Source organism: Pelophylax lessonae, assembly GCF_965119305.1.
Source record: "Pelophylax lessonae genome assembly, chromosome: 11".
In the NCBI taxonomy this organism is placed as follows: Eukaryota; Metazoa; Chordata; class Amphibia; order Anura; family Ranidae; genus Pelophylax; species Pelophylax lessonae.
Window position 1 is genome coordinate 198,012,734 of NC_138778.1, and position 27,146 is coordinate 198,039,879.

Genomic DNA, 27,146 nt, shown 5'->3' on the forward strand with positions numbered 1-27,146 from the left:
GATGGCAATGTTTCTTGCTTTCAGTTTGCTTGATTTAAAGTGAAACTGCACTTTCATTGTATTATTATATACTAAACCCCCCACCACCAGTCAGTCTCTTATACCTGTCCCAGTGAGATCTTGGCTGTGAGGTGTCATTGGCATTGCAGGACTGCTTGTCAACATCTTCTCAGATGGGTCCAAGCATGCAGGACGTATATTTCTTCAGTCCCATGAGGAGTTTGTGACACTGCCTCTGCCAAAGCTTATGTTGATGTGGTTAGTACGCTGTGGCTTTGTAAATGAAAAGTATATACAGTGTGTGTGTGTGGGTAAAAACAGTTTCAGCACTATGGAGAGCTCCAGATAGAAAGGTTCCCAGGCAGGTTAAAACCTATTTGACAGTTTATAGTAAATGTGACATTTGAAGCCCAACTCCAGGATATTAGCAACCTCTAACTAACCACTGGTATGAAAAAAAAAAAAAAAAAAATATCCAAATGCACATTTTAAAGAGGCTGTAATCCCCTGGACGAAAAAAAAAAAAAAAACTGTAAGACAAAGGCATAATGAGCTCATATGCATCACATACTAACTCATTATGAAATACCTTAGAACGAAGCTCTTCCAGCCGGTGTCCACTCATCGCTGAGACGGCTGACATCTTCTACGGTGTTTCTTCTGAGTTCGCAGGCTCTGGCACTTTGAGTGGCCAGAACCGCAATAACATCACATGTGCATGGGAGCCGCCTGTTTGCAGCATGGGCTCTCAAGCTCCGGCAAGGCAAGCCAGACCTTCACAGTGCATGTGCCAAATACGTTATCGCAGGGCTTGACAAATTTGCCTGAAATCTAGGAGCCAGCTAAAAAAGTTAGGAGCCAGTTTTTTTTTTTTGTTTTTTTTTTTAAACTAACCAAGCTTTATTTTATAAAACGGATACTAAATTTACACATAAATAGGACTAGAACCCCACTCTCCTCTATAGCGCAATTGGATGGAAACAGACTGTCTGTCTCTTTCCATCCGATGCCATCTGATCCGATCCACGGGATGGATAGAAAATAGAACCACCATCCGTCTGTTTTTGGCGGGCAGGGTCAGATGGCGGCAGATTACTGCTCCATAGAGGAGACTGAACAGTCCGATCAGGTCTGCCTGAAAAACTGACAGGCGGACCTGATCAGACAGCCCGTGTGAAAGGGGCCTTCGGCTGTGGCACGGTGATGAGGGAAAAAAAAAAAAAAAAAAGATATATATTTTTTTTTTTTTAATAAGAATTGAAAAAAAAAAAAAAAACATTTTTTTATTTTTTTTTAATAATTAAAAAAAAGAAAATTATTATTTATTTTTACATTTAAAAAATAAATTAATAATAATAACCACACTCCCTGTCCACTTACTTACCTTTAAGCAAAGGTAACTGGACAGAGAGATGAAGCCTTAAAAAAATTCCCTCTCTTCTCCTCTTTGGCATTGAGAACATGCATTACTCCCGGCCACCACAAGAGGGCGCCAGTTCCCCTAGCTTCTCATCTCACAGAAGAAGGCCGAAAAGCCGGGGACTAAATTTTTGGACGCCGTGGAAGTCCGTGAACTCGAAGAGGAGGTGGGGGGCGCAAAAGGGACAGGACACATCCTACAGGGCACCCCAGGCGCCAGGTCGCTAATTCTAGTCGCAAATGCGACCTGGCGCCCGGGATTTGTCGAGGCCTGCGTTATCGGCTGCATGCACTCTGAATATCTCCTAAACTGTACAAGTTTAGGAGATATTCACAGTACCTACAGGTAAGCCTTATTGTAGGCTTACCTGTAGGTACAAGTGGTGTTACAAAGTTTACAACCACTTTATCTGAAGCCACAGACACATGATGATCCTTCTCTCGTCTTCTGTTTATTTCCTGGTGTCCATCTTCAGGTGTCCATACCACTGTCTATTTGATTTGCACACCTCTCTTTGGTAGAGGCATACTTCCAGTGGCTGGGTTCTCTCTCATAGGCTTCAGGGGCAGAGGAACTCAGAGTCCTTCTTCAGGTGTCCATACCACTGTCTATTTGATTTGCACACCTCTCTTTGGTAGAGGCATACTTCCAGTGGCTGGGTTCTCTCTCATAGGCTTCAGGGGCAGAGGAACTCAGAGTCCTTCTTCAGGTGTCCATACCACTGTCTATTTGATTTGCACACCTCTCTTTGGTAGAAGCACACTTCCAATGGCTTGGTTCTCTCTCATAGGCTTCAGGGGCAGAGTCCTTCTTCAGGTGTCCATACCACTGTCTGTTTGCTGTGTACACCACCTATTGGTGGAGACACTTTCAGTGACTGGGTTCTCTCTCATAGGTTTCAGGGGCAGAGGACCTCAGAGTCCTTCTTCAGGCATCCATACCACTGTCTGTTTGCTGTGCACAACTCCTATTGGTGGAGACACTTCCAGTGGCTGGGTTCTCTCTCATAGGCTTCAGGGGCAGAGGACCTCAGAGTTCTTCTTCAGGCATCCATATCACTGTCTGTTTGCTGTGCACAACTCCTATTGGTGGAGGCATACTTCCAGTGGCTGGGTTCTCTCTCATAGGCTTCAGGGGCAGAGGAACTCAGAGTCCTTCTTCAGGCATCCATATCACTGTCTGTTTGCTGTGCACAACTCCTATTGGTGGAGGTATACTTCCAGTGGCTGGGTTCTCTCTTATAGGCTTCAGGGGCAGAGGAACTCAGAGTCCTTCTTCAGGCATCCATATCACTGTCTGTTTGCTGTGCACAACTTCTTTTGGTGGCGACACTTTCAGTGACTGGGTTCTCTCTCATAGGCTTAGGGGGCAGAGGAACTCATAATCCTTCTTCAGGTGTCTACATCATTGTCTGATATGCACACCTCCTATTGGTGGAGGCATACTTCCAGTGGCTGGGTTCTCGCTCATATTCTACAGGTGCAGAAGAACTCACAGGGATGGTGAGGAGACCAGTGCCCAAGAAGATAACAAGTAGGGAAAACGCTTGGTCCCCAGGGTAGCATATTAGCTTTGCGCATGGAGGAAACTGACTTTGATTTTTTTACACTGCAGGACAGCTTAACAAGAGGTGTTTGGAAGTAAGGTAATTGATGTATAATTTCATTTTTTCATGAAGTTGGGCTTTACCAGCTGTCCACATTTGCCTATTGCACATCCACCCCTGACGTATTTGTCAGTGAGTACCTTATAAATAGACCTTTTAGTGGGGGAATTTCACATCTCCACAAATTGTATTTGTTTGAAATGTTTTCTTATATCATAACTCTTATACAATTAAAGTGGAACTTTAGTCAGAACATCTAGTCCTGTTAGATCACTTCAGGCTGGCCCCTTTTTGCAGGTATAGCTATGTAAAACATTAGAAATAATTGCCTATGCTGTTTAAAATCTAGTAATACTGTCTCACTCTGCTCTGTACATGCTCAGTTTCTCTCCATTTCTAAGCACTGCCAAATTTGTAGAGGCCGATCTGCTGACAGTCTAAAGATTTACTGCTGCTCAGAGGCTCTGGGCTTCAGCAAAATGGTAGCTTCCAGCAAGAAGGGACAGGTAAAATGGACAGGACAGGAGGCAATATACAACACAAGCTCATTTTGATAGCATAATCATTAATATGGAATATATGTTCCTTTCTAAAGAACATTATTTTTTAAGTTGGTATAGATAAAATTTCCACTTTAAGAAGTAACTGTAAACCTTTGAAAAAACGGATTGCCACTTATGGCCTCCAACCACTATGGATATCTGCAGATATTTACATTTAAACTCATGTGTGAGATCCCTCCTCTTCTTTCTCAGTCCATTATACCAGTGGTCCTCAACTCCTGTCCTCAGGGCCCACTAACAGGCCAGATTTTAAGTATTACCTTGGGGAGATGCAGACTAGAATACTGCAATCACTGAGCAGCAAATTATATCACCTGTGATGTATTTCAGTTATCTTGCAAACCTGGCCTGTTAGTGGGCCCTGAGGACCACTGCATTATAGCTAGGCACTTCTAAATTAACACCAAAACCACCCTTTTCCCTTTTTTTGAAACAAGAGTTGAGCTTTCCATCACATGGGTAGTTGGGCATAGACACATTTTTGATGGTTTTTACATAATAGCTGTTTTCTAGGTGCAAAGGAGGCATGTTATAAATGGATGTGTAGGTTAAGGAGGCACTTCACCCAGATGTTTGAAAATGTAAATTCAGCATCTTCAGATACTGTAGCAGCTGATTTTTATTAAATAGAAACTTACCAGCCAATGGAGTCCGGCACTGTCTGTCCCGCAATTAATTCATCTGAGGGCCGCCAGCTGGGATTTAGTTGCTGGGTGCAACTTTCTGATAATTCACAGTTGGCTTCCCAGGGCGCATGCACAAGATTGAGCAATGCAGGGAGACTGGTCCTGCAGCCTCTTTGGTTGTGTGACTTAATCACAGGAAGCTGTGGGTGAGCGGTCCAAGGTAATGTCATCCTCGCCTAGGCAAGGTTTAAGGAAGTGGGAGTTGCTACCTATACAAAAAAGAGGAAGACAATATACCGTATTTACTAGAGTATAAGCCGAGTTTTTCAGCACATTTTTTTGTGCTGAAAACGTCCCCCTCGGCTTATACTCGAGTATATACGGTAAGCAACTTTCATTTTCGGTTGAAGGCCTGGTTTCATTTAGTTATGTCAGCAGTTATTTACTTTAAAACTATATGATGCTTTTTAAATAAGGTTGAATGTTCCTTTTTTTTTTAAAGTGTATATATAATTATATATATGAGCATGAGCTTATTATAATATTTGAACAATTTCATTAACTGTGTTTTAAATATGTAGATGTACATATGGGGATTCCGTGTTTATTTGTTACATTTACATAATGTGCTTAAAGTGGAGTTCCGCCCCCCCCCTCCAAAAATTAAAAGTCAACAGCTACACATACTGTAGCTGCTGACTTTTAATATTAGGACACTTACCTGTCCTGGAGTCCAGCAATGTTTCCATCGGCTGTCGGGTGCTCCCGCCGTCATTGCCGGTCAGGGAACCCGGCAGTGAAGCCTTGCGGCTTCACAGGTGGGTTCCTACTGGGCATGCACGAAGCACGCTGCGCATTCAGATTGGCTCGGCGGCAGAGGTAAAGGAGGAGGGGACCTCATTTTGCCGCGGCACCTTTCCCGGAAGTGGGGAAGGGTGCCTGTCAAAAACAGGTACCCGTTCTCCCTTCCCCCATGAAAGGTGCCAAATGTGGCACCGAGGGGGGTAGGAAGCAAATGAGCGGAAGTTCCACATTTGGGTGGAACTCCGCTTTAAGTTTATCATTGAAGCATTAAAGTTTTACTAAACCCAGGAGCCTGCATTCACTATATCTGGTCTTTCACAGTACACAGAACATGGAATCAATCATTTTAGTAAATATAAACAGATAAATACCTTTTCTTATCAATAGTATATAGCAGTCTTGTGACTTCTATCAGTTCCCAATAAAGCTTGTAGGAGGAGTTTTCATTCTCCCCTGATTCTCTGTCTGGACATGTCTGGACAGTGCTGATTGGATCTCCCAAGAAAAAAAAACTCTAGCAATACACACCAAACTGAGCATGTGCAGCCCGTCTCCTGGCTCTGTAAATATCAGGTTATTTTTTGGAGACAGTGAAAGAAGAGGAGGATTAGATAGACAGGATGAAACAGCCTTTATACACAATGCAAAGGATTAACCCCTTAGGTTCTAAAGTGAGTATAAAAAGCATGCTTTACTGCATATACAGACTGATTTTACTGTTATGGGTTTAGTAATACTTTAACTACTTGCTGCCCACCCACATTACTTTTACAGTGAGCGGGCGGCAGCTACAGGCTCAGCGATGTACTGGTATGTTCCTGAGCAGAAGCGCACTGGAGTGGAGGGCACTATCCCGTGACCACTGTGTCCCGTAGATACAGTGGATCATGGTGTTCGGTACCCAGCCACTGTGAGCGGCCAGGGTATCTTGTGATTACTGTGACCAATCATAGCACTCACATGATTCCAATGCTAGATTTTTTGTTCTTTATAGATCCATAGCAAGGGAATAAAACATACTAATTTTTCCACATGATTACAATGTAAACAAAACAGTCATGAATGGCTTTCATTCATGTCTGTTTTCCTTACTATTGTGATGCTGTGATTTGGCCACAGCTATCACATTGTACCTGGGCCAATCACAGCACCCTGTACCATGTGATTAGCTACTGTAACCAATCACAGATCACAATAGTAAGCAAGCTGTCATGAATAATAGCCATTCATTGTGCGTTCCTACTTTTCTTTCTTTGCAAGTCAGTGAGGCCAGACTGAGAATAATCTGGGCTTTATATAGCTTACCCTGTCAGGGTTCTTATCTCAGCATGTGATCATTAACCACTTAACGACCGCCTGCCGCATATTTACTGTGGCAGGCAGGCGCTCCTGGGCAAATCGACGTAGATCTACTTCGCTCACTCTCAGGAGGCTAGGGATCGAGCGCGCGCCGCCGGCCCCGCTTGTCAGCGGGGAAGGCGATGTGTGTTTCAGGCGGCTCTGATTGCCGCCTGACACCCGCGATCCTTCCCCGCTGAGAGAGAATAAAAATCGCACAGGTGATCAAATACCACCAAAAGAAAGCTCTATTTGTGGGAAAAAAGGACATACATTTTGTTTGGGTACAGCATTGCACGACTGCATAATTGTCTGTTAAATAATGCAGTGCCGAATCGCAAAATACGGCCTGGTCATTAAGGGGCGATTCCTTCCGGTCCTAAAGTGGTTAATAGTGCTTATTTCATTGTCTGACACACACACACATTTACAGAGACTGTACAGTACATATCAGGTGTAAAAACATGGCACAGCAAATACAATAAAAGGTGAAAGCCACCCCAAATGTAACATTCGTCCAAATGTTTGGATAATAACTCCCAATGTGTAGTCACTAAAAATGCCGTATAGGTTCCTCCTGGTTGAGTGTTGTGTTGCTTTCCTTACAGGCATACAGTGGGAATGGTACTGCACAGCACAGTTGTACGCCAGGCTTCTCAGAACAAGGCTACACCGCTCACGTATCACCAAACATCAAAGAGGGACAGAGACTACTAAAAGGTAAGTGCACTTTTCTCTGCATTCGCCGATTTCTGCTTTCAGGACAATTTATGAAATGAATTTGTAGCATGGATGATTCATACCGCGTGTCTTATTTTCCTTCGCAGAATGTGCTTCTTAAGGGAGCAGTTTGAACATTGCTCTATACAAATCTTCCACAATGCATCCCGTGATTCCAGCATCTTGTGTCTCCGCTGGTATTTAATATCTTTCCACCAGACGGTTTAATGTAGGAGGGGTGGGAGAGCAGCTGCAGTATACACTGCTGACTGATTTCCTTCCACACTGTCATGAAATGGATATTAAAGATGCTCATAGAAATCATTAATGGAGGAAATTTTAGTAGTATTGGTCTTAATTTTCCAGATAACGCCAAATATGTATTGCTGAAGATGAATTTGAATTATTTTTGTAACAGTCTATTGACATTTTGTTTTCTTTGACTCCCTATGTATGCTGTGAACTTGTAGGAGCTGAACTCCCCCAACCCTTCTACACCGAGCTTTAGCAAGTTTCAGCTTTTCTTTGTAGCAGAGCAGGCGGGAACAGACACGGGGGTCCACGTTGTGCTTTTTTCCCTGTAGTTTCCATTCAGTGTGTTTGCTATGTGCTCATTGGCAGCATACTGACTGTTCTGTGAAGTCTGCAGCGCAGAAATAAATAGAGCAGATGAGTCGCTAGCTCAGTGCATTCTATATTGTGGTCAGCTCAGAATACCTGTTTCTCCCTTGTGTCAAATCGTTAGGTCAAACACAGCCCCACAGCGCAAAACATGTAATCTTGGCTAATCCACAACACAAAGCTATTGAGCCTCTCTGTTGTCTCCTTCATTCATTGCTGTTCTACTGAAGCTTTTTTTTCTGGAGATGTGGCAGCAGCAGGGGAGACGCCAGGAATGAGTGCAAGACAGGTACGGACTTAGTGCACGGACTGAGTGCACGGACTGAGTGCACGGACTGAGTGCACGGACTGAGTGCAAGACAGGTACGAACTGAATGCAAGACAGGTAAGGACTGAGTGCACGGACTGAGTGCACGGACTGAGTGCAAGACAGGTACGAACTAAATGCAAGACAGGTAAGGACTGAGTGCACGGACTGAGTGCACGGACTGAGTGCACGGACTGAATGCACGGACTGATTGCACAGACTGAGTGCAAGACAGGTACGGACTGAATGCAAGACACGTACGGACTGAGTGCACGGACTGAGTGCAAGACAAGTACGGACTGAGTGGACGGACTGAGTGCACGGACTGAGTGCACGGAATGAGTGCACGGACTGATTGCACGGACTAGGTGCACGGACTGAGTGCAAGACAGGTACAGACTGAGTGCACGGACTGAGTGCACAGACTGAGTGCAAGACAGGTACGGACTGAGTGCATGGTCTGAGTGCAAGACAGGTAGGGACTGAGTGCACGGTCTGAGTGCACGGACTGAGTGCACGGACTGGGTGCACGGACTAGGTGCACGGACTGAGTGCAAGACAGGTACAGACTGAGTGCACGGACTGAGTGCACGGACTGAGTGCAAGACAGGTACGGACTGAGTGCATGGACTCAATGCACGGACTGAGTGCACGGAATGAGTGCACGGACTGATTGCACGGACTGAGTGTACGGAATGAGTGCACGGACTGATTGCATGGACTGAGTGTACGGAATGAGTGCAAGACAGGTACGGACTGAGTGCACGGACTGAGTGTACGGAATGAGTGCACGGACTGATTGCACGGACTGAGTGCATGGACTGAGTGCAAGACAGGTATGGACTGAGTGTACGGACTCAGTGCACGGACTGAGCGCACGGAATGAGTGTACGGAATGAGTGCACGGACTGATTGCACGGACTGAGTGTACGGAATGAGTGCATGGACTGAGTGCAAGACTGGTACATTTCCATGGACTCCTCCTCAGAACCTTGTAGTTTCTTCTGTTTTGTTAACTGCATCCCATGAAATGTCTAAGAACATAAACTCCTAAACACCAACTGCCTTGAAAATTCAGGCTCCATTCACACCTGAGCGTATCGATTTACTGGCGTTTTTTTGAGCGTTTTTTAAGCTTTTTTTGCAGATTTTTACAAGCTTTTTTAAAGCATTTTATAAGCGTATTACAAGTGTTTTACAGCTTCAGGCATTTTTGTTTAGCCAATAGAAAGCACTAGGGGGGAGGAGAGGGAGAGGAAATTAGGGGTGCAGAGCTTTTTTTACGAGCATTTTACAGGGTTTTACAAGTGATTTTCTGCTCAAGTCAGGCATTTCTATTGAAGTCTATGGGGCTGAAAAAGCTTGTAATCTGCCAAAAAGAAGCTCATGTATTTATTTTTTTTTTATTTATACATACAAATATGTATAAATATTTGTATGTAGCAAAAGCATACTAGCTCATTATGAAATACTTACCTTAGAACGTAGCCCCCGCAGTGCCGCCCGCTCAGCGACAGGACGGCCGACATGTTCGGCCGTCCTGCTTCCTGGTTCGCGTCCTCCGGCCATCTGATTGGCATGCGCGCGGGAGCCGCCGTTCACGGCACAGGGCTCTTAAGGAACGGCACGGGTGACCGTCCCTTCACAGCGCATGCTCCGATGACATCATCAGCTGCATTAAAAGTAAATGTCTCCTAAACGGTGCAAGTTTAGGAGATATTTACAATACTTATAGGTAAGCCTTATTAAAGGCTTACCTATAGGTACAAGTTCTAAAAGAAGGTTTACAACCACTTGAAACTCCTCCTCTCAGCACCTCTGTAGTTCAGAAGGCAGTGACACAGCAGGGTCTACTGTGAAAAGTGTGACACAGCAGGGCCTACTCATAGTGAATTATCAATAAAAGATAAATATTATTAATATTAAAAGATAACTAACAATGAATGTACTTGAATGTGTCTTGTCTTCTGTAATTGCACAGTGCTGTTCACCTAACACTGGAAGCTTCCGGACTGGAGAAAAAGGAAAGCTACAACTTCATTATTTTGCTGCAGCTACCTCATTGTGCTTACCTGCAGTGAAATGGACAAAGACATCCAGGACCTGGCTATGTTGGCTGCCTGGGGTGCCTGGATCACTTTTATATATTTCAACTGTGTCTTCGGCAGTTTGCTTGGAGTTAAGCTTTCAAGCTTACATTTCTCTATGTATAGTTTTCTTTTAATAAGCTTCCCTATCCCCCCCCAGTTCTGCTTATTAGGTCAAATTCTCATGACTGCTGAGGTGCATAGGCCCAGAAACAAAGTTAACATAGTAACACGCACCCCCTTGGCCCCTCCCCATTAGTTCCCAGTACCAAAACCAGAACACGTCTAGACCAGTGCCAGTCACAGTTGTACTGTGAGCACTCTTAGTCATTAACAACTTAAATTCCAAAAAGGGTAAGGGGGGGTCTGTCCTTACCATCAGTGCATGACAGACAGCCTACCCCCAATTTCCAAACAAGGGCATAACCCATTACTGGAACTTTAACTGCTGGCAAGGTCAAAAATCGCCACGAAAGCTGTGATAGACCGACCAAAAAAAACAGGGTGGGCAGCTCTTCACCATAATTCTTCTTAAAAGACCCAGAATTCCCTGGGGAAGGTCCTCTTACTGAGCTCAGGCCCAGCCCCATACCCAAGGCTCCGTCCAATCCTTTTGTCCCATGTGGCCTTCTGCTTGATCCAAGCTCTTGGCCATGTCCCCATCAGTCAAGGCTCTCTTTCCCTAAAGGGGTCAAGAGGCCTTCCCTTCAGTCTCCATCCAACTTTGATGATTGTGCAGACAAAAATTCTAAGTAGGAATGAATGGGGCCACATAGCGCAGGTACAGTATGAAGAAGACATTCTAGGGAGAAAGGATGTGCGGTTGCAAACATGGATCCACAATGAAGATCACTGGATTGGAAATACAAGTAAGTATCTCATCTAGTTCTCTGTCAATTGCCATTATCCTTTAGGACCAACATAAGTGGTTTTATTTTTTCTGCAAACTGTCCAAATAAATAGAGAAATATGTACAATATTAATTCCTTGCATGCATGGCTCCTACTTATATGGTGCTTTAAAATCTGGCCAGCTGTGCACATCATAAATTGCTCTTATGCTCGGCTTTAAAATGATAAAGAACTGTACAATTAGGTGTACTGTACAAAGATCCGCTCTGAGATTAATAGGTCAGTTTTTTTTATGTTTCAGATTGTTTCTTAAATATAATTTGTCTATGGAGACAAGGAGAACATATGTTTTAGCAAATGGACCAAATCTCCGAGGACCACAATGCTGAGTTTAGTATTTTATTTTCCCTATTACAGGAATGCACACAAATGGGCTTATATAAAAAAAATGTAGGAAATGGAAAGCAGTGGAGTTGTGATAACCAATCAGTTTTTCTTTTTTTTTTTTTTTTTTTAGATCTAAGGCAGAATAATGATTACTTTCATTTGTTTTTTTATGAGTAAGGCAGGCCATACACGATGCGAATTTCGAGCGGAAATCCAAATCGAACGTAAAATCAAACGTTTTTTGTATCTTTAGTGTGGTATGTGATTTTTGTACGACAGCCAAAATTGACTGATCCAACATGTTGGTTTGTTTTTGCGAAAATTGGCCAAATTTCGTATCATTAATGGGGAAGTTGTATGATTTCACCTAACAAAACACAGTACAGTAGGGGGCGTGTCCAGTAGAGGTGTGGTTAAAAGGTCAAAACAACATTGCACCACTTCCCATACTGGCACAAAAAATACTGTACATGAGCGCCACTTTCGTTTATCGATCGACGGATCATTCGAAACTCGCACCGTGAATGGCTTGCCTTACACACCCTGTGCCCTGTCTATTTTTTAAAAAGCTCCACTGCTTAAGGACATTGGATGATCCTTAAGCAAAAAGAAGGCAGCACATTTTCCTAGTGCATAACCATAATAACTTTTTATTAATAAAAAAATAAATACATTCCCATATACTCACAAAAATAGAGGGTAAAACACATGTAACATAATCCCATCCAAACTCCAATGCTGTACCTGTAGTGTGTCCATCCAGATAAGCATGATTTGCATATTTCAGGGGCGGTGCCCTGTTCATGATGAAGGGGGCACAGTCTTTGAAACGTGCAAGCTATGCTAAGTTATTATGGTAATGCACTAAGCCAGTGTGCCTTCTTCCTTTTGCTTTTGTTCCAGTTTGGTTTCCCCCGATTTGAAGTGGTCAGCAAGGCCGATGTAGTTGTTTGGTCTCATGTGGTGATTGCTCATTTTTTGTTACACAAGAGAGAAGAGGAGCTTTCTCTTGGACATTACTTGGACCCTTAAAGTGTTACTAAATCCACGACAGTAAAATAAGTCTGTAAGTGCAGTAAAGCATGCTGGTTATACCCGCTGTGGAATCTAAGGGGTTAATCCTCTGCATTGTGTAAAAAGACTGTTGGATTCTGTCTTCCAGGGGAGGACTGGGCCAGGGGGGCAATTGCCCCCTGGGCCACTCTAATGCCCTGTAATAAGGCTGCACCGCTCCTGCTACAGACATGCTTAAAGGATTCCTGCCGCTGAAGTAAAAAGTCCCTGCCGCTGACCTACTGAGTGCGGGTTGAAGACAATACAGAGCGCAGGCCTCCCCACCAGCATGGATGGTGTAAACTGTGTCTAAACAGAGGCCAGTTTAATGCCCCACTGGAGACTCTCCTCCCCCAGGCAGCCCCAACCAAGCTGTCCCAGCTCCCCCCACTGCCCCCTGCTAGCCAGGTCGGGAACTGGGATTCAGCCGGTGAGTAGAGAGTACTGGGAGCGGAGCTTCAGCCTGGAATGAGGGTCAGGAGGAGGAAAGGAAGAGGGAGAGGCCGAGTTGCTGCACCATGGGCCTCTGGTTTGTACTTGCCCCCTGGGCTGAAAGTTGCCGGTTTGCCCCTGCTGTCTTCTCTGATCCTCTTCTTCTTCCACTGTCCCCAATCGATCTCCTGATAGAACAGAGCCTTGGGGGCACGCTGCACAGGCTCAGTTTGGTGTGTATTGCTGGAGTTTTCTTCTTTTTTTTTGGGGGGGGGGGGGTGTATGTGATCAGCAGAGGGCCAATCAGCACTGTCCAGACAGAAAGTCAGGGGTCATGCAGCTTCATAGGACAGTCAGAGGAGAATGAAAACTCCTCCTACAAGCTTAAACCAGTGCTCGGCCGGACACTGATAGCAGTCACAAGACTGCTATATACTGCTGATGAGAAAAGGTATTTAGCAGTTTATATTTACTAAAATAATTGCATTTCCATGTGCTGGGTACTGTGGGAGACCAAATATAGTGAATGCAGGGTACTGGGTTTAGTAACACTTTAACATCTGCAGCGCAGACTTAAACATTTAATTGGATGATCCTTGACGGATACCTGCAAATTCAGCCAGATCAAGCTGGGGTGTCCCTGGGGGAATCGCAACCTCTGCAGACATCCTTGGCAAAGAAAATATGTGAAAAAGCTCTGGAATCTGCTATCCAATCAAAAAAATTAGCACATCATTAAGTTAAGTGGTTCTTAAGCCTTAAGGTTTTCCCCCTTAATGCATTCTACTGTGCTGCAGCTCCCCCCAGACCCTCCCCTCCCGTTTTCTTACCTGAGCCCGATCCGATCCAGTGGTGTGCATGAGCGCAGCGGCTCCAGTCACTGTCTCTCTCCTCATCGGATAGATTGATAGCAGCTGGAGCCAATGACCCCCACTACTGTCAATCAAACTCTGTGACACGGGGGAGCGGTGTCAATGTCTGTGTCATTGGACACAGCAGGGGGTCTCGGGAGCAAGCCCACACAGGTGCCCCCCAAGGTAAGCCTCTTTATGTGGGGGCACCCGATGAAGAGGAGGGGCCTGGAGCGCCAGCTGGGCTCCCCAGAAGAAGAGGATCAGGGCTTCTCTGTGCAAAACAATTGCACAGAGCAGTTAAGTATAGGCATGTTTGTTATTTGTATTAAAAAAAAAAACAAGGGTTTACAACCCCTTCAAACATTTAATTGGATGATCCTTGATGGATATCTGCAAATTCAGCCAGATCAAACTAGGGTGTGTCTGGGAGTATCACAACCTTTGCAGACACCCTTGGCAAAGTGAATACAGGAAAACGCCTTGGAATCTGCCATCCAATCAAAGTGAGCACATTGTTATTTAAAGTGGTTCTAAAGCCAAATGGTTTTTCACCTTAATGCATTTTATGCATTAGGGGAAAAAATGTCTGTGCTGCAGCTCCCCCCCCCCCCCACCTTCTTTTTGCTTACCTGAGCCCGATCTGATCCAATGATGTGCATGAGCACAGCGGCTCCAGCGGCTTTCTCTCTTCTCATCGGACAGATTGATAGCAGCGGGAGCCATTGGCTCTTGCAGCTTTCAATCCAATCCTGTGACACCGGGGCGGGGCTGAGTCCTGCTATCTGTGTCAATGGACACAGCAGGGGGACTCAGAAGTGGGCCCGCACGGGTACCCCCAGGAAAAGCCTCTTTCCGTGGGGGCACCCGATGAAGAAGAGGGGTCTGGAGTGCCAGCAGGGCTCCCCAGAGGAAAAGGATCGGGGTTGTTCTGTGCAAAACGATTGCACAGAGCAGGTAAGGCTCCATTCACACTACCGCGACTTGTCAGGCGACTTGTCAGCCTGACAAGTCGCGGGCCCCTCGCGGTCCATGCAGTGCTACAGGACCCGTTCTAAAAGGAGCGACACGAGACTTAGGAAAAGGGTCCTGTACTACTTCGGGGCGACCTCGGAGCGACTTGCATAGACATTCATTATATGAAGTCCGTGCAAGTCGCGCCAAAGTCACGGTGCACCGGACTTCACAGGTAGCCCCCGAAGTCGTGTAGGCATGTTTATTTTTTATTTAAAAAAAACAAAAAACAAGGGTTTACAACCCCTTTATACATATATTTGGATGATCCTTCAGCCAGATCAAACTAAGGTGTCTCTAGGGGAATTGCAACCTCTGCAGACACCCTTGGCAAAATAAATACGGGAAAAAGCTTTAGAATCTGTAGTCCAATAGAAATTAGCACATCGTTATTTAACAGGTTTGGAATTACAAGTTCCAGGATTCCATGACAGCCAGCTGGAGCATCTTTTGTAGTTGAAAATGATTTGTGGCGTACAATCGCCGTTACATTGTGATTAAATCCTGTGCTACATTTCACATTTTGTACTAGAAAGCACTAATTTTTCAGCCTGTGTAACTTTTATGAATGTCCCCAGTGAATTTTGCCTCTGCCTAAACAGATTGACAGTCTTTATGTACTCAAGAAATAAATCTTATCAGTTGGCCACGCTCTCCACCGTTGCATAGGTAACTATAGGAATATAAACCCAACACCTGTCACCAAGAGGTGTAAACATGAATGGCAAAGCGAAATATATTGGAAAATGTGTACTAAGCCTGTAAGTCAGAGCAGAAAGCTTGTATTTCTAGATATTTGTGCAGCTTAAAGATTTTAATTGGTCTTTTTCTGTATAAACGGGCAGTAATTTATGTTTGGTCTTTAACTCTTCTCTTTGAGGCATACACATCTAGATTAGATGATTGCCCTTTTGTTGTGTTTCACCCCTGCAGTGACCATTACTGTTTCCTGCCACCCAAGAGAGCCATGGAACAGAACAGTTACTGGCACACTACATAATGAACTAATGGATATTTCACTGGAGAGGGTATATCTACCCTCTTGAGAACCATAGAGGACAGCTGGAGCATACTCTTGAAAGTAGTAGCTATTAATTGTCTTATTTAATTTACGAAAGAAAATCCAGACATTAGATAAGCCTATTTGCCGTTTGTAACATAAATATATTTGAAAGCATAGTTATCTGCTCTCACCTCATATTATTTGTAATTGCGCCATCACAGGGAAAATTGTAGTGAACAATGGCAGGGTAATAGCAGTGAGGATTACCAACGATGAATGCACATTTTAATGGTGTCTATATTTGATTGTGTTGGTAATAAAAAGAAATATCCTTCTGTGGAAGTTATTGTACAAAAGTTCACAGTTTAGAGCAGTGAGTTGGCTAAATGGCTCTAGACTGATCCCAAAATGTCCATAGATCTTCGGATAATTCCATTTTAAGGAACAGTATGTACAGTGCTTGAGTACACTTAACACCCTCTATTGATTTTTATTAGGGATCAAACGATTATCGGCAATGCCGCCGATATAACGGGAGCCGATATGCACTTTCCCCAATATATCGGAATTGGCCCCTGAGGTTACCGATATTGCCAATATTTCTGGAAAGTGCTTGTACTGGAGTGATGCTTGCAGCTAGAGGCATCACCCCGGTACCGGCGTCCATAGCCGACAGTCGGCTGTCTTGTAATGACAACCGATGCGGCTAAAAAGCCGCTCGGCTGTCATTGAAAGGAGCGGGAGGGGACGTCTCCCCCCTCCCGCAGCCTTCCGCGGCTCGCCCGGGTCTCCCGTCCCACTGGGAGACCGGGGCATCCTACCTGCACGGCTGCCGAAGAGAAGACCCGATCAAAGCCGCATTCGGCTCTGATCGGGTCTCCGTGTAAAAAACCCGGAAGTGATGTCATGACATCACTTCTGGGTACTCGGTGGCAAATAAAAAAAAATGCGAGCATTCAAAACAGCCAAACTTGGCGTTTTGAATGCTTTTCAGTGCAGAGGAGGGGTTTGGACCCCCAGATCCCTCCACAATAGTACCTATAAAAAAAAAACTTTAATGTGTGATATCCAATGACCAAAATATCAGTATCGGCACTATAAAAACGATATCGGTCGATCACTAATTTGTACATTGAAAATAGACTTTAGTTAGATCTTATCTTAATTTTATCTTATGAATCTCCACCCAATGGTGACACAGAGAAGCCTAGCACCCTGATGTGCACCCCCTTCTGGCTGAATGCTGAGTTTGCCTTTAAATCGTGATAGCGCAGGGTACAGTAATTTTAGTTTAGCTAAATGGTTTTATTAATTTATTAATTACAGGTACTTGTATAGCGCCATCAATTTACACAGCACTTTACATGTTTATTATACATTCACATTAGTCCCTGCCCTCACGGCACTTACAATATAAAGTCCATAAGGCTCTATTCACACTTGTACGACTCCAAAGTTTCACCAACTTTGGTGCAACTTTGATGCATCTTTGGATGGGTGCAACTTGGATACGACTTTAACCAGTGATAATGGACAACTGTTGCATGACTGTTGCATTGTATAATACTCAGGTATGACTTTCATGCAACTTTTGAGGGTTAACATTGAAGTCTATGGCCCTCAAGTTGCATGGATGTCGGGCCAAAGTTGTGCAAGAACTACAAATTTAACTTTTAGTCGCACATATATAAATTGGGTATCATTGGAAAACATGGGGAACGACTTGTCATGCGACTTTGATGTCCAAAGTTGCAAGGCAAGTCACACAAGTATGAATGGAGCCTAACTCACATTCATGCAAACACATACTATGGCTAAATAACCTACCAGCATGTCTTTGGAGTTCCCAGAGGAAACCCATGAAGGCACAGGGAGAACATACAAACTCCAGTCAGGTAGTACCGTGTTGGAATTGTAATATTTCTTTCAATCACCAAGGCTATGCTAACCTTCTGTAGGCCTAAAGAGAATAGTGGAATAGTCTGCCCTATCTATATTCACACGATTGGTCTCAGAGTTATAATAAGGATAATACTTCCCTGGCATTTCAGTATGTTTTGTAGCTTGTGTAGGTATCTTACCAAAGATGAAACACAGGACAGCACAACAAAGGAACTAGGATGACTACACTGGACCTGAGGCTCTGTGCAGCCCTTCAGGAAAAATGGAGCACTGGGTAAAGGCAGGAGAGATAGGAACTGCCCTCTCTACAGATTAAAAGCGTTTTTTACAACTGCATGGAAGAAAAGCTTAAAATGTTAGACATGGAAATTAATGAGTTCATGAGAGATGGTGAGGACCACTTTAAAGCTGCATTGTTTTCTTGCTCAAGCATTTTATTGGATATAAGATATGCCATCACTTACAGTTCAAGGTATGAGAGAAAGAAGAGAAAATACAAAGAAGGAGAGGAGAGAAGAGTTACAGTAGCAATAGTCCTGGAGAGGCAAACTAATGGGGAGGTTGTAAAATGACTCCAAGAGAGAGGCATCAAAATCAGGTTGTCAAACTTGTACAACCTCACCTTGTCCTGGAGTTATCGTACTGAGAGCTGATGACTTCCATGTTCTGGGGATGGTTTGTTTCGCAGTGGACGTGCAATAAAGAAATAGGCTTGGTTGGTTCCTGCTTAGCTCTGAGGGTGTAACATTTTGCAATGCTATCTGTTGGTCAGGTTTGATTGGCGTAATTGAATAAGTGAGATATGATTGAAAAGATTTCAGCACAAAAGGATCGCACTGAGGGACAAGTTAACCACGTATGTACAGTAGATACGTAGCGGGCTCACCACATCCCCTGAAACAGGCCGAATGGTATCCCGGTACACATTTTGCTATCCAATATGGTACTAAGTACTATCCTGACAGTACTTTAAAGCAGGGCTCAACAAATCCCAGGTCGCCATTGCGACAGGAAATTGCGTCCTGGCACATGGGCTTTTGTCAGCCCATTTATTGTTCCACACTGTTTCTGTCTCTTTGCTTAATTAGGATGTCTCTTTGCTGTATTGTGATGTCTCTTTGCTAGAGAGGATGTCTCTTTGCTATATGGGGATGTCTCCTTGTTGGATTGGGATGTCTCTTTGCTATATGGGGGACGTCTCTTTGCTGGATGAGGATGTATCTTTGCTATATGGATTGGGATGCCTCTTCGCCATAGTTGGATGTCTTTGCTGAAGTGGAAAGTCTCCTTGCTGGATTGGGCTTTCTCATTATTGGATTGGGCTGTCTCTTTGCTGGATTAGGCTGTCTCTTTGCTAAATGGGGATGTCTCTTTGCTATATGGGAACATCTCTTTGCTGGATTGGAATGTCTTTTTTATGTATTGGGATGTCTCTTTGCTAAATTTACGAGACTGTCAATTTGCTGTTAAACTCCTATTGCCTGACGCCCTGGACATGCAGTTCTGGGCCCCTGGCTACTAACTTTTTTAGCTGGCTCCTAGATTCAAAGCAAATTTGTCAAGCCCTGCTTTAAAGGACATCTCCAGTGCTGCTACATTTTAGTAGACCTTGTGCATTGTCTGCCAAATTTTTGAACAATCATCGGGAGTGAGATCCAGATCCAGGTTATGTGTCCATTTGGCTACATACAGCAGAGGAGAGGACTGAAGGGCAGACAGCAAAGTCGTATGTAATTGAGAAATCACTCCCTTTGCGTGAGGATCGGACATGCAGAAGTGTTCATACATGGTAAAGCTGTATTAATTAAAGTGGCTACACCTAGGTGTCGTATCAAAGAGGCTTCATTTTCTTTCTCGGGTTTAGGACAATCCAAAGATACAAGATAGCGGTTATGTTCAAATGGATTGGGTGACAAAATTGCACCTGTGACAGGGCAGACAGCTTCCATGGGGTAGGAGGGTGGGTAGCGATACCTGTTTCAATCAGTGCTGTTCTTTGCCAAAATGTGAGTAGGTGGTGCCATTCTTGCCCCCTTCTATTCCACAGTGACAATGTAAGGTAAGTAGAGCAAGTTTATGGAGTACCCTGCAGCACTCTGAAGATTTGCCTCTGTCAGATCTCCTATAATGTGCCTGTTCATTCGACCAACCTCTAATGCCAAAGGCAAACCGTTTTGGGAATTTCGGTTTTTCTTTCTTCCAGACAATGCATCAAAAATAAAAAGTGGCCACGGCTGCATAGCCTTTTACTTTGCTCTCTTATTACAGAATACTGTGTGTTGCTTGCAGTCCTAAACTGTAGTCAGTTCCACATCAAAGCAGCGCTGATAAATCCACGTCTCCTCGGTGTTCTCACTGAGAATGAGTATTTTTCATGGTGTGGTGCCACCAGTATATCACAGAGAATTATGTGTATCTAGCTGTGTCATATCACCCTCTTTATAGTGCGTTTGGCATAATGTATGACACACCGAGTGATCTGATTCCTTGATGAAGCTTCCTTATCCCATGACACAGTCCAGCAGAGACTTTCTTCCTTTGTGTTTAGGGGGGAAATAAAGAATAAATGGCACATATTGGGGTAATGAGGGGTGACTCCTTTCTGATACAGTCCGGGAGCCAGAATGTCGAGGACAACATCCTTGTGAAGAGCAGTGAAGAGGCATTTAAAGAGATGAAAGCCTGCCACGGAGGAAGATATTTTATGGGCTTAGCTGGAGGTTAGTCAGTTCCCTGTGAAGCTAGTGCCCTTGCCACATGCATGAACTCCTCGCCATTTCATTAGTTTCCTGTTGAATTGACAGTCATGGCATCTCATATGGACTGAGTTGGCCTACAAATCAGCTGCTTCTTCTGCTTTTTCATATGGTAGATTGAAAGGCTCACCACAACTAGTATGAATGGCACAAAAATACCGTGTAGTAGGGCCCATACCCCTAAATGATAATGTGCAAAAAAATGGGAGGAGAAACACAACTACAACAAGAATATATAATAGAAGATAATTTTATTGTACAACTTTAAAAATGTACATGAGCAAAAATGCGCATGTTGAAAATAATTAAAATAAAAAGATAAATCAGGTCACAATGTAGAAATACTTCCCAACAAGGGAGAGCTGGTAGCCTGTATATGTATAGGGATGTGTTGGAGCTGGAGAGAGTCCAGAGAAGGGCAACTAAACTGATTAGGGGATTGGAGGACCTTAATTATGAAGAGCGTCTGCAATCGCTTGATTTACTCTCCCTGGAGAAGAGACGCCTGAGGGGGGACATGATAGCAATTTATAAATATCTCAATGGGGATCTCAGCTTAGAAAAAAAGCTGTTCAGTCGAAGGGATTGCATGAGGACTCAAGGGCATACAATGCGATTAGAGGAGAAGCGTTTTAACCTAAGGCAACATGGGGGGTTCTTTACTGTTAGGGCTACAAGATTGTGGAATTCTCTACCACAAGAGGTGGTTTCTGCGGGAAGTATGGTGGCTTTCAAAAGACTCTTAGACTTGCATCTCAAGGATCAGAACATTCAGGGGTATGAGAGATGATTACGGCCACACACACCTACACAGGTTGAACTGGATGGACTATTGTCTTTATTCAACCTCAACTACTATGTAACTATGTAACTATGTATAGATGGATAGTGTAAGGGTCTCAGATGGAGCATGGTCAAGGAAGGTCTCCAGCAAGCCAAATAGTATGAATGGCTTTATGTCTGTGGGAATTAGACATCTGATATTTTAAAGTGGCCCTCGCTCACCTACCACCCACCCACAGACCATCTATCGTGCAGATCAGTCCAGCGCAACCATCAACTTTTCAAAAAAACTATTTTAATATGGCTGGAATTCCAGCCAAGCATTTTTTTAGCTTTAGATGGAGTGGAGGAATTTTGGAACCTCTATTGGGTTTTCATTGCAGTCTGTGTACCCCTGGCAGAGATATCTTTTGTTACCCCTGCTCTTATTTTCCAGATGAATGTGCTGGTCATTCTTCACCTTCTGAATTGTGTAATATTCCTTGGGTATGTGGATCCTTGTACACCCATGCTGACCAGTAAACAATCGCCTTATGCTCGTCTCTAATTTTGACTTTCTGAAGCTGAGTTCTCACAGGCTGTGGTGCAAAATGCCTACAGTACTCACCTTTAGAGGTGCTGAGATGCATACAGCAATCAGACACATATCGTTTTTCTAAAGTCTCATGCATGTGTGCATTTACACGTTTATGCACATACATAAAATTACGTGAGGAAATGGACTTTAGTGGCACAACATAACCTTGCAACAGACTAAGAGCCGGTTTACACTACTCCGACTTGGGACCCAACTTGTGTGCCCTCAAGTCGCCCCAAGTCTCTTGTCATCACAAATTCAATGTAAATGAATGAGAGCCGTCTTAATATGCACTACTGAAGTCGCTCCGACTTCAGAAAAGGTTCCTGTACTACTTCAAGGTGACCTCTATCCGACTTGTGCACATAGACTTCAATGGCAGTCGCCTCTAAGTCGGATCCTTATCTATTTTCAAGCGACTGTGATCAGACTTTCCAAGAAGAAAGAGATTAGCCAGGCATTCCCCACAGACAAAGTTGCCTATCATTTAAGTCTCTTCAAAGTAGAGCACAAGTCTCTTACAAGTCTCGAAACAAGTCTCTTAACAGTCACGCTAAAAAGTCGCTCCTTAATGGGGCAACTTTCTGGTCACGGTAGTGTGAACTGGCTCTTAATGTATCTAAAAAAAATATATTTAATTACAACGTCTTTAAAAACACTCTTCAGTGATAAGAAAGCATAGGTACAGGACATTGATTCCAAAATGGACAGCCATCCTCAGTGTTGGATATAACGCTGAGGACAGGTGTCCATTTTGGAATCAATGTTCTGTACCTATGCTTTCTTATCATAGAAGAGTGTTTTTAAAGATGTTGTAATTACCGTAAATATATTTTTTTAGATTAATTGAGTCTGTTGTAAGGTTATGTTGTGCCACTAATCCATTTCCTCACGTAATTCTATAATATTCAATATAAGATGAGGCACAGATTTATATACTAGCATCCACAGTGCCACTCTGTGGTGACATTTACATATAATAAAAATATGTACATACATGTGCAAAACTCTGAAGATCTGTGTGGCCCTGAATGCAGCTGTTGGGATATCTTGCGGAAATAGGAAGGATTGGGTGGGAAGGATGTTTCTGGGACCTCAGAGGTCCTTCCATAAATAGATCGCCATTGGAGCAATCTTGAAGGGATAATTTAAGGTTTTGACCGATAACTGTTTGTTCTCCTGAGAAAAGAGTGGTACCAGAAGTGGTACCAGGGTGCAGCTTTATACGTCTTGTCCAGCCCTACAGCAAAATCCTTATCAGGCCACCAGTTCTTCAACCACTCTTTTACATGCCACCCATCTACTAAAACTTGGACCATTCTAAAATGACTAACGCTTCAGCATTTTATTTGTGATTATGAGACTTTCATTTTACTTAAAGCCCAACTGAACTAAATACATTCCAGGTGCATCAAAACAAAAGGTGTGCCGCTGTGTATTGGTACCTTCTCTCTATATATGTACCACGGTACTGATATTTTTGTAATGAATGTACCTTCCCATTAATAAATAAAGAATTTACAAAATAAGGTTTGCAAAATCTCAGCCTTTTTTCTTTAGAAAGCAGCCACATTCTGAGTAGAATAGCCTGTCCCTTGCCAGCATACTTTGCAGAAGGAGCCATACTTTCTATGTGGAAGCAGTGGTTTCTCTGCACCGGTCGGACACAGACCCCGTGCTGAGTCATATATCTCTCCAATCAGCAGTGAGCAGGAGCGTTAATGATTGCTGCTATAGGTCTTAATCAGCAGAGGGATTTCTGCAGAGTGATCACTGCATGCTGTCAGGCTGGTTTTTCTCATCAGTCTGTGGATGTGTGCTAAAGAAAATGAAATGTAAGCTCTGCCTTTCCACAGCCTTTATATTGAGGCTCCTGGAATGTATTTCGTTTCTTTAAAGTGGGTCTAAAGGCTGTAGGTGTTTTTTTTTTTTTTTTTTACCCTTATGCATTGTATGTATGAAGGTAAAAACCTTCTGTGTGCAGCCCTACCTTATTCTTACCTGAGCCCAATCAAGTGATGTGCATGAGAGTAGCTGCTCTCCTGGCTCTCATTGACTAAGACTCAGCACCGGGAGACATTGACTTCCACTGCTGTCAATCATAGCCAATGAGGAGGGAGAGTGGGGAGGGGCTGAGCCTCGTTCTGTGTCAATGGACACACAGAGCAGGGCTTGAATAATAAGCATGCACGAGTGCCCCATAGCAAGCAACTTGCTATAGGAACATTAAAGTAAGAAATGTCTGCACACAAGCAAGCTAATCCTGAGTCTGTAGCGATAGCCAAAAAGTGACCCACACAGGACAATGACAGGTACAGATGGTTGACGTGTTTTACACAAGAATGCTGTGCTCATTCATAACTAACATCAGTACCACGTAAGCGAGCTGGGGCTAGCACCCATGCCTGGAGCCAAATTAACCTAATTATCTCACCTGGAGCAGCTTCTCTCTTGTCTCCTTACTCTGGGTGCATTTGGGGGGCCCAGAGCACCAGTGGGGGACCTGACAAGAGGAGGATCAGGGCTGCTCTGTGCAAAACCGTTACATAGAGCAGGTAAGCATGGCATGTTTGTTATTAAAAAAAAAGGTTCCTTTAGTATCACTTGGAATTTCAATTATTTTACAGAGGCTTTGCTGTCTGTGTAGAACAACCTTTTTCAACCAGGGTTCCTTGAGGTTTCTTGAGAGGTGCCTAAAAATTGCTTAAAAATTTTACACAAAGCATCATGTAAATGAAGCCTGCCTTGTAATTGCACAAAACCACAGATTTTCGATGTGCACCATTACAACCTTCTAGCTGCCGGCATCCTAACGACCATTGGCATTACCTAAGAGAGAAGAGAAACATTAGAATACTACAGGCGGTCCCCGGGTTACAAACATCCGACTTACAAACGATTCCTACTTACAAACGGAGGGAGACAACAGGAAGTGAGAGGAAATCTACCCCTAGGAAGGGAATTTCACTTCTGTAAGAGTTCTCATGGGAAAAAGGTGTCTCCGCCGAAGCTTTATCACCAATCCTTGTTTCCACAACAGCCCAAAATTTTCAAAATCCGGTTGCCATAGGGACAGATAGTGAGGTGAAATCTTTTGAACAAGGGTAGAGACAGCAAAACAAATGGTGCAGGGTTCTTAACCCTTCCCTATGCTATCCAAAAAAACTAAAAATTATTCTTTTGGCTGAGGCTACACTTAAAATATGTACCTGTTCCGACTTACAAACAAATTCGACTTAAGAACAAACCTACAGTCCCTATCTTGTTTGTAACCTGGGGACCGTCTGTAGTCAGTACCAGTTTGAAAAAATGTATTTACTTTGGAAGAATAAATCATCACCCTCTGGACTCCAGGGGCGAATCCAGAGGGTGATGATAAATGGGGAGTACTCAGATTGGTCGGGTGTGTGGAATAAACGACCTAGAGGATGGGATAAACAACTCAATCTCTGCATTTGCGTACTATACTTAATTAAGCAGGGCAATAACTTCTACGCAGGACGTGGAAACCTTACAAGCAGACTTGAACAAAATAATGGGGTGGGCAACTACATGAGGTTTAATGTTGAAAAATGTAAGGTAATGCACTTGGGTGTAAGATAACAAGCTACTCGCTAGGCGGTGAACCTCTGGGTGAATCTATGATGGAAAAGGACCTGGGGGTCCTAGTGGACAACAAGTTTGGCAATGGCATGCAATGCCAAACCGCTGCAAGCAAAGCCAACAGACTACTGGCATGTATAAAAAAGGGGATTCACTACAGAAATAAAGAGATTATTTTCCCACTCTACAAGACTCTGGTCCGGCCACATCTGGAGTATGCCGTCCAGTTCTGGGCACCGGTCCTCAGAAAGGATGTGCTGGAACTGGAGAGAGTCCAGAGAAGGGTATCAAAGATAATTAGGGGAATGGAGGACATCAGCTATGAGGAAAGACTGCAAGCCTTGAACTTTTTCTCTCTAGAGACGCTTGAGAGGGGATATGATATCAGTGTACAAATACACCATATTGGTGACCCTAGCATAGGGAACAAACCTTTCAGAGAAATGGAATTCAATAAGACTTCAATAAGACTGATTCAATAAGACACGGGGCCACTTACTAAAACTAGAAGAAAAGTGGTTTAACCTTAAACTGGGTTAGGGGTTCTTTACTGCCATTGAGTGGTAAGGATGTGGAATTCTCTTCCACAAGCAGTGGTGTCAGCAGGGAGCATTGATAGTTTCAAAAAACCTTAAAGACCACAACATAGTTACATAGTAGTTGAGGTTGAATAAAGACAACAGTCCATCCAATTCAACCTGTGTAGGTGTGAATCATTTCTCATACCCCTGAATGTTTCAATCCTTGAGATGTACGTCCAAGAGTCTTTTAAAAGTAGCCATACTCCCCGCAGTTACTACCATTTGTGGCAGAGAATTCCACAGTCTTGTAGCCCGTACTGTAAAGAACCCCCTGCGTAGCCTGAGGTTAAAACGCTTCTCCTCTAATCGCATTGTATGGCCTCATGTCCTCACGCATTCCTTGCGACTGAATAGTTTTTTTTTCTATGTTGAGATCACCGTTGAGGCATTTGTAAATCACTATCATGTCCCCTCTCAGGCGTCTCTTCTCCAGGGAGAATAAATCAAGCGCTTCTAAACGCTCTTCGTAATTAAGGTCCTCTAATCCCATAATAAGTTTTGTCGCTCTTCTCTGGACTCTCTCCAGCTCCAATAAATCCCTCCTGAGGACTGGCGACCAGAACTGGACAGAATACTCCAGATGTGGTCGGACCAGTGCCTTATAAAGTGGTAGGATTATAGTTACATAAAGCGGAATGCAATGTATGGTTACCAGCAAACACACACACGTCATAGATTGAACTGGATGGACTGGTGTCTTTTTTCAACCTCACTATGTAACTATGTAACCTCTAATGTTGGGTGCCTACATGGACTTGTGGATGTTGCTGCATTATTTAAAACTATTAGAATAGTTTTTACATTTTAGAATGGGGTGCCTCAAGACTGTCCATCGTTTTTAAAGGGTACCTTGACTTAAAAAAGGTTGAGAAACACTGGTGTAGATCATAATACAGACAAACTGTTCAGGAAAATTCAGTTATTATATTGTATACTGTAGCTTCAGGTTTGCCCTCTCAATCCAGAATAGAAGACGAGGGTACCTCTTTATATGAGTACAATTTAACGAAAAATGATAATATAGCCGGTCCCTGTGTCCGGCCAGTAAGAATTGAGTTGTTGATTTTACCCAAGTGTCAGGGAGCTAGAGACAGTGCTGTATTTTGGCCTAGGCCAACAAGGCCCAGGCCTAGGGCGGCACTTTGCAGGGGGGCAGCAAAAAAGCTGCCCCCCTCCACCTGAGACTATATTGGCCACTGGTTGCTAGAGCCGCCTCTCTCACCCCCTCACCCCCCCTCTCTCTCGCACTCACCCCCTCTCA

The 27,146-nt window shown here is 43.8% G+C and overlaps 1 protein-coding gene across 1 annotated transcript in view; it reads left to right on the forward strand.

The window, feature by feature from the left end:
* Nucleotides 1–27,146, forward strand: part of CDH4 (cadherin 4) — a 1,089,940-nt gene that overhangs the window by 19,452 nt on the left and 1,043,342 nt on the right. Inside the window, exon 2 of the mRNA XM_082271591.1 lies at nucleotides 6,966–7,077. Coding sequence (XP_082127717.1) covers nucleotides 6,966–7,077 — 112 coding nt within the window. The remainder of the gene's footprint in view (nucleotides 1–6,965; nucleotides 7,078–27,146) is intronic.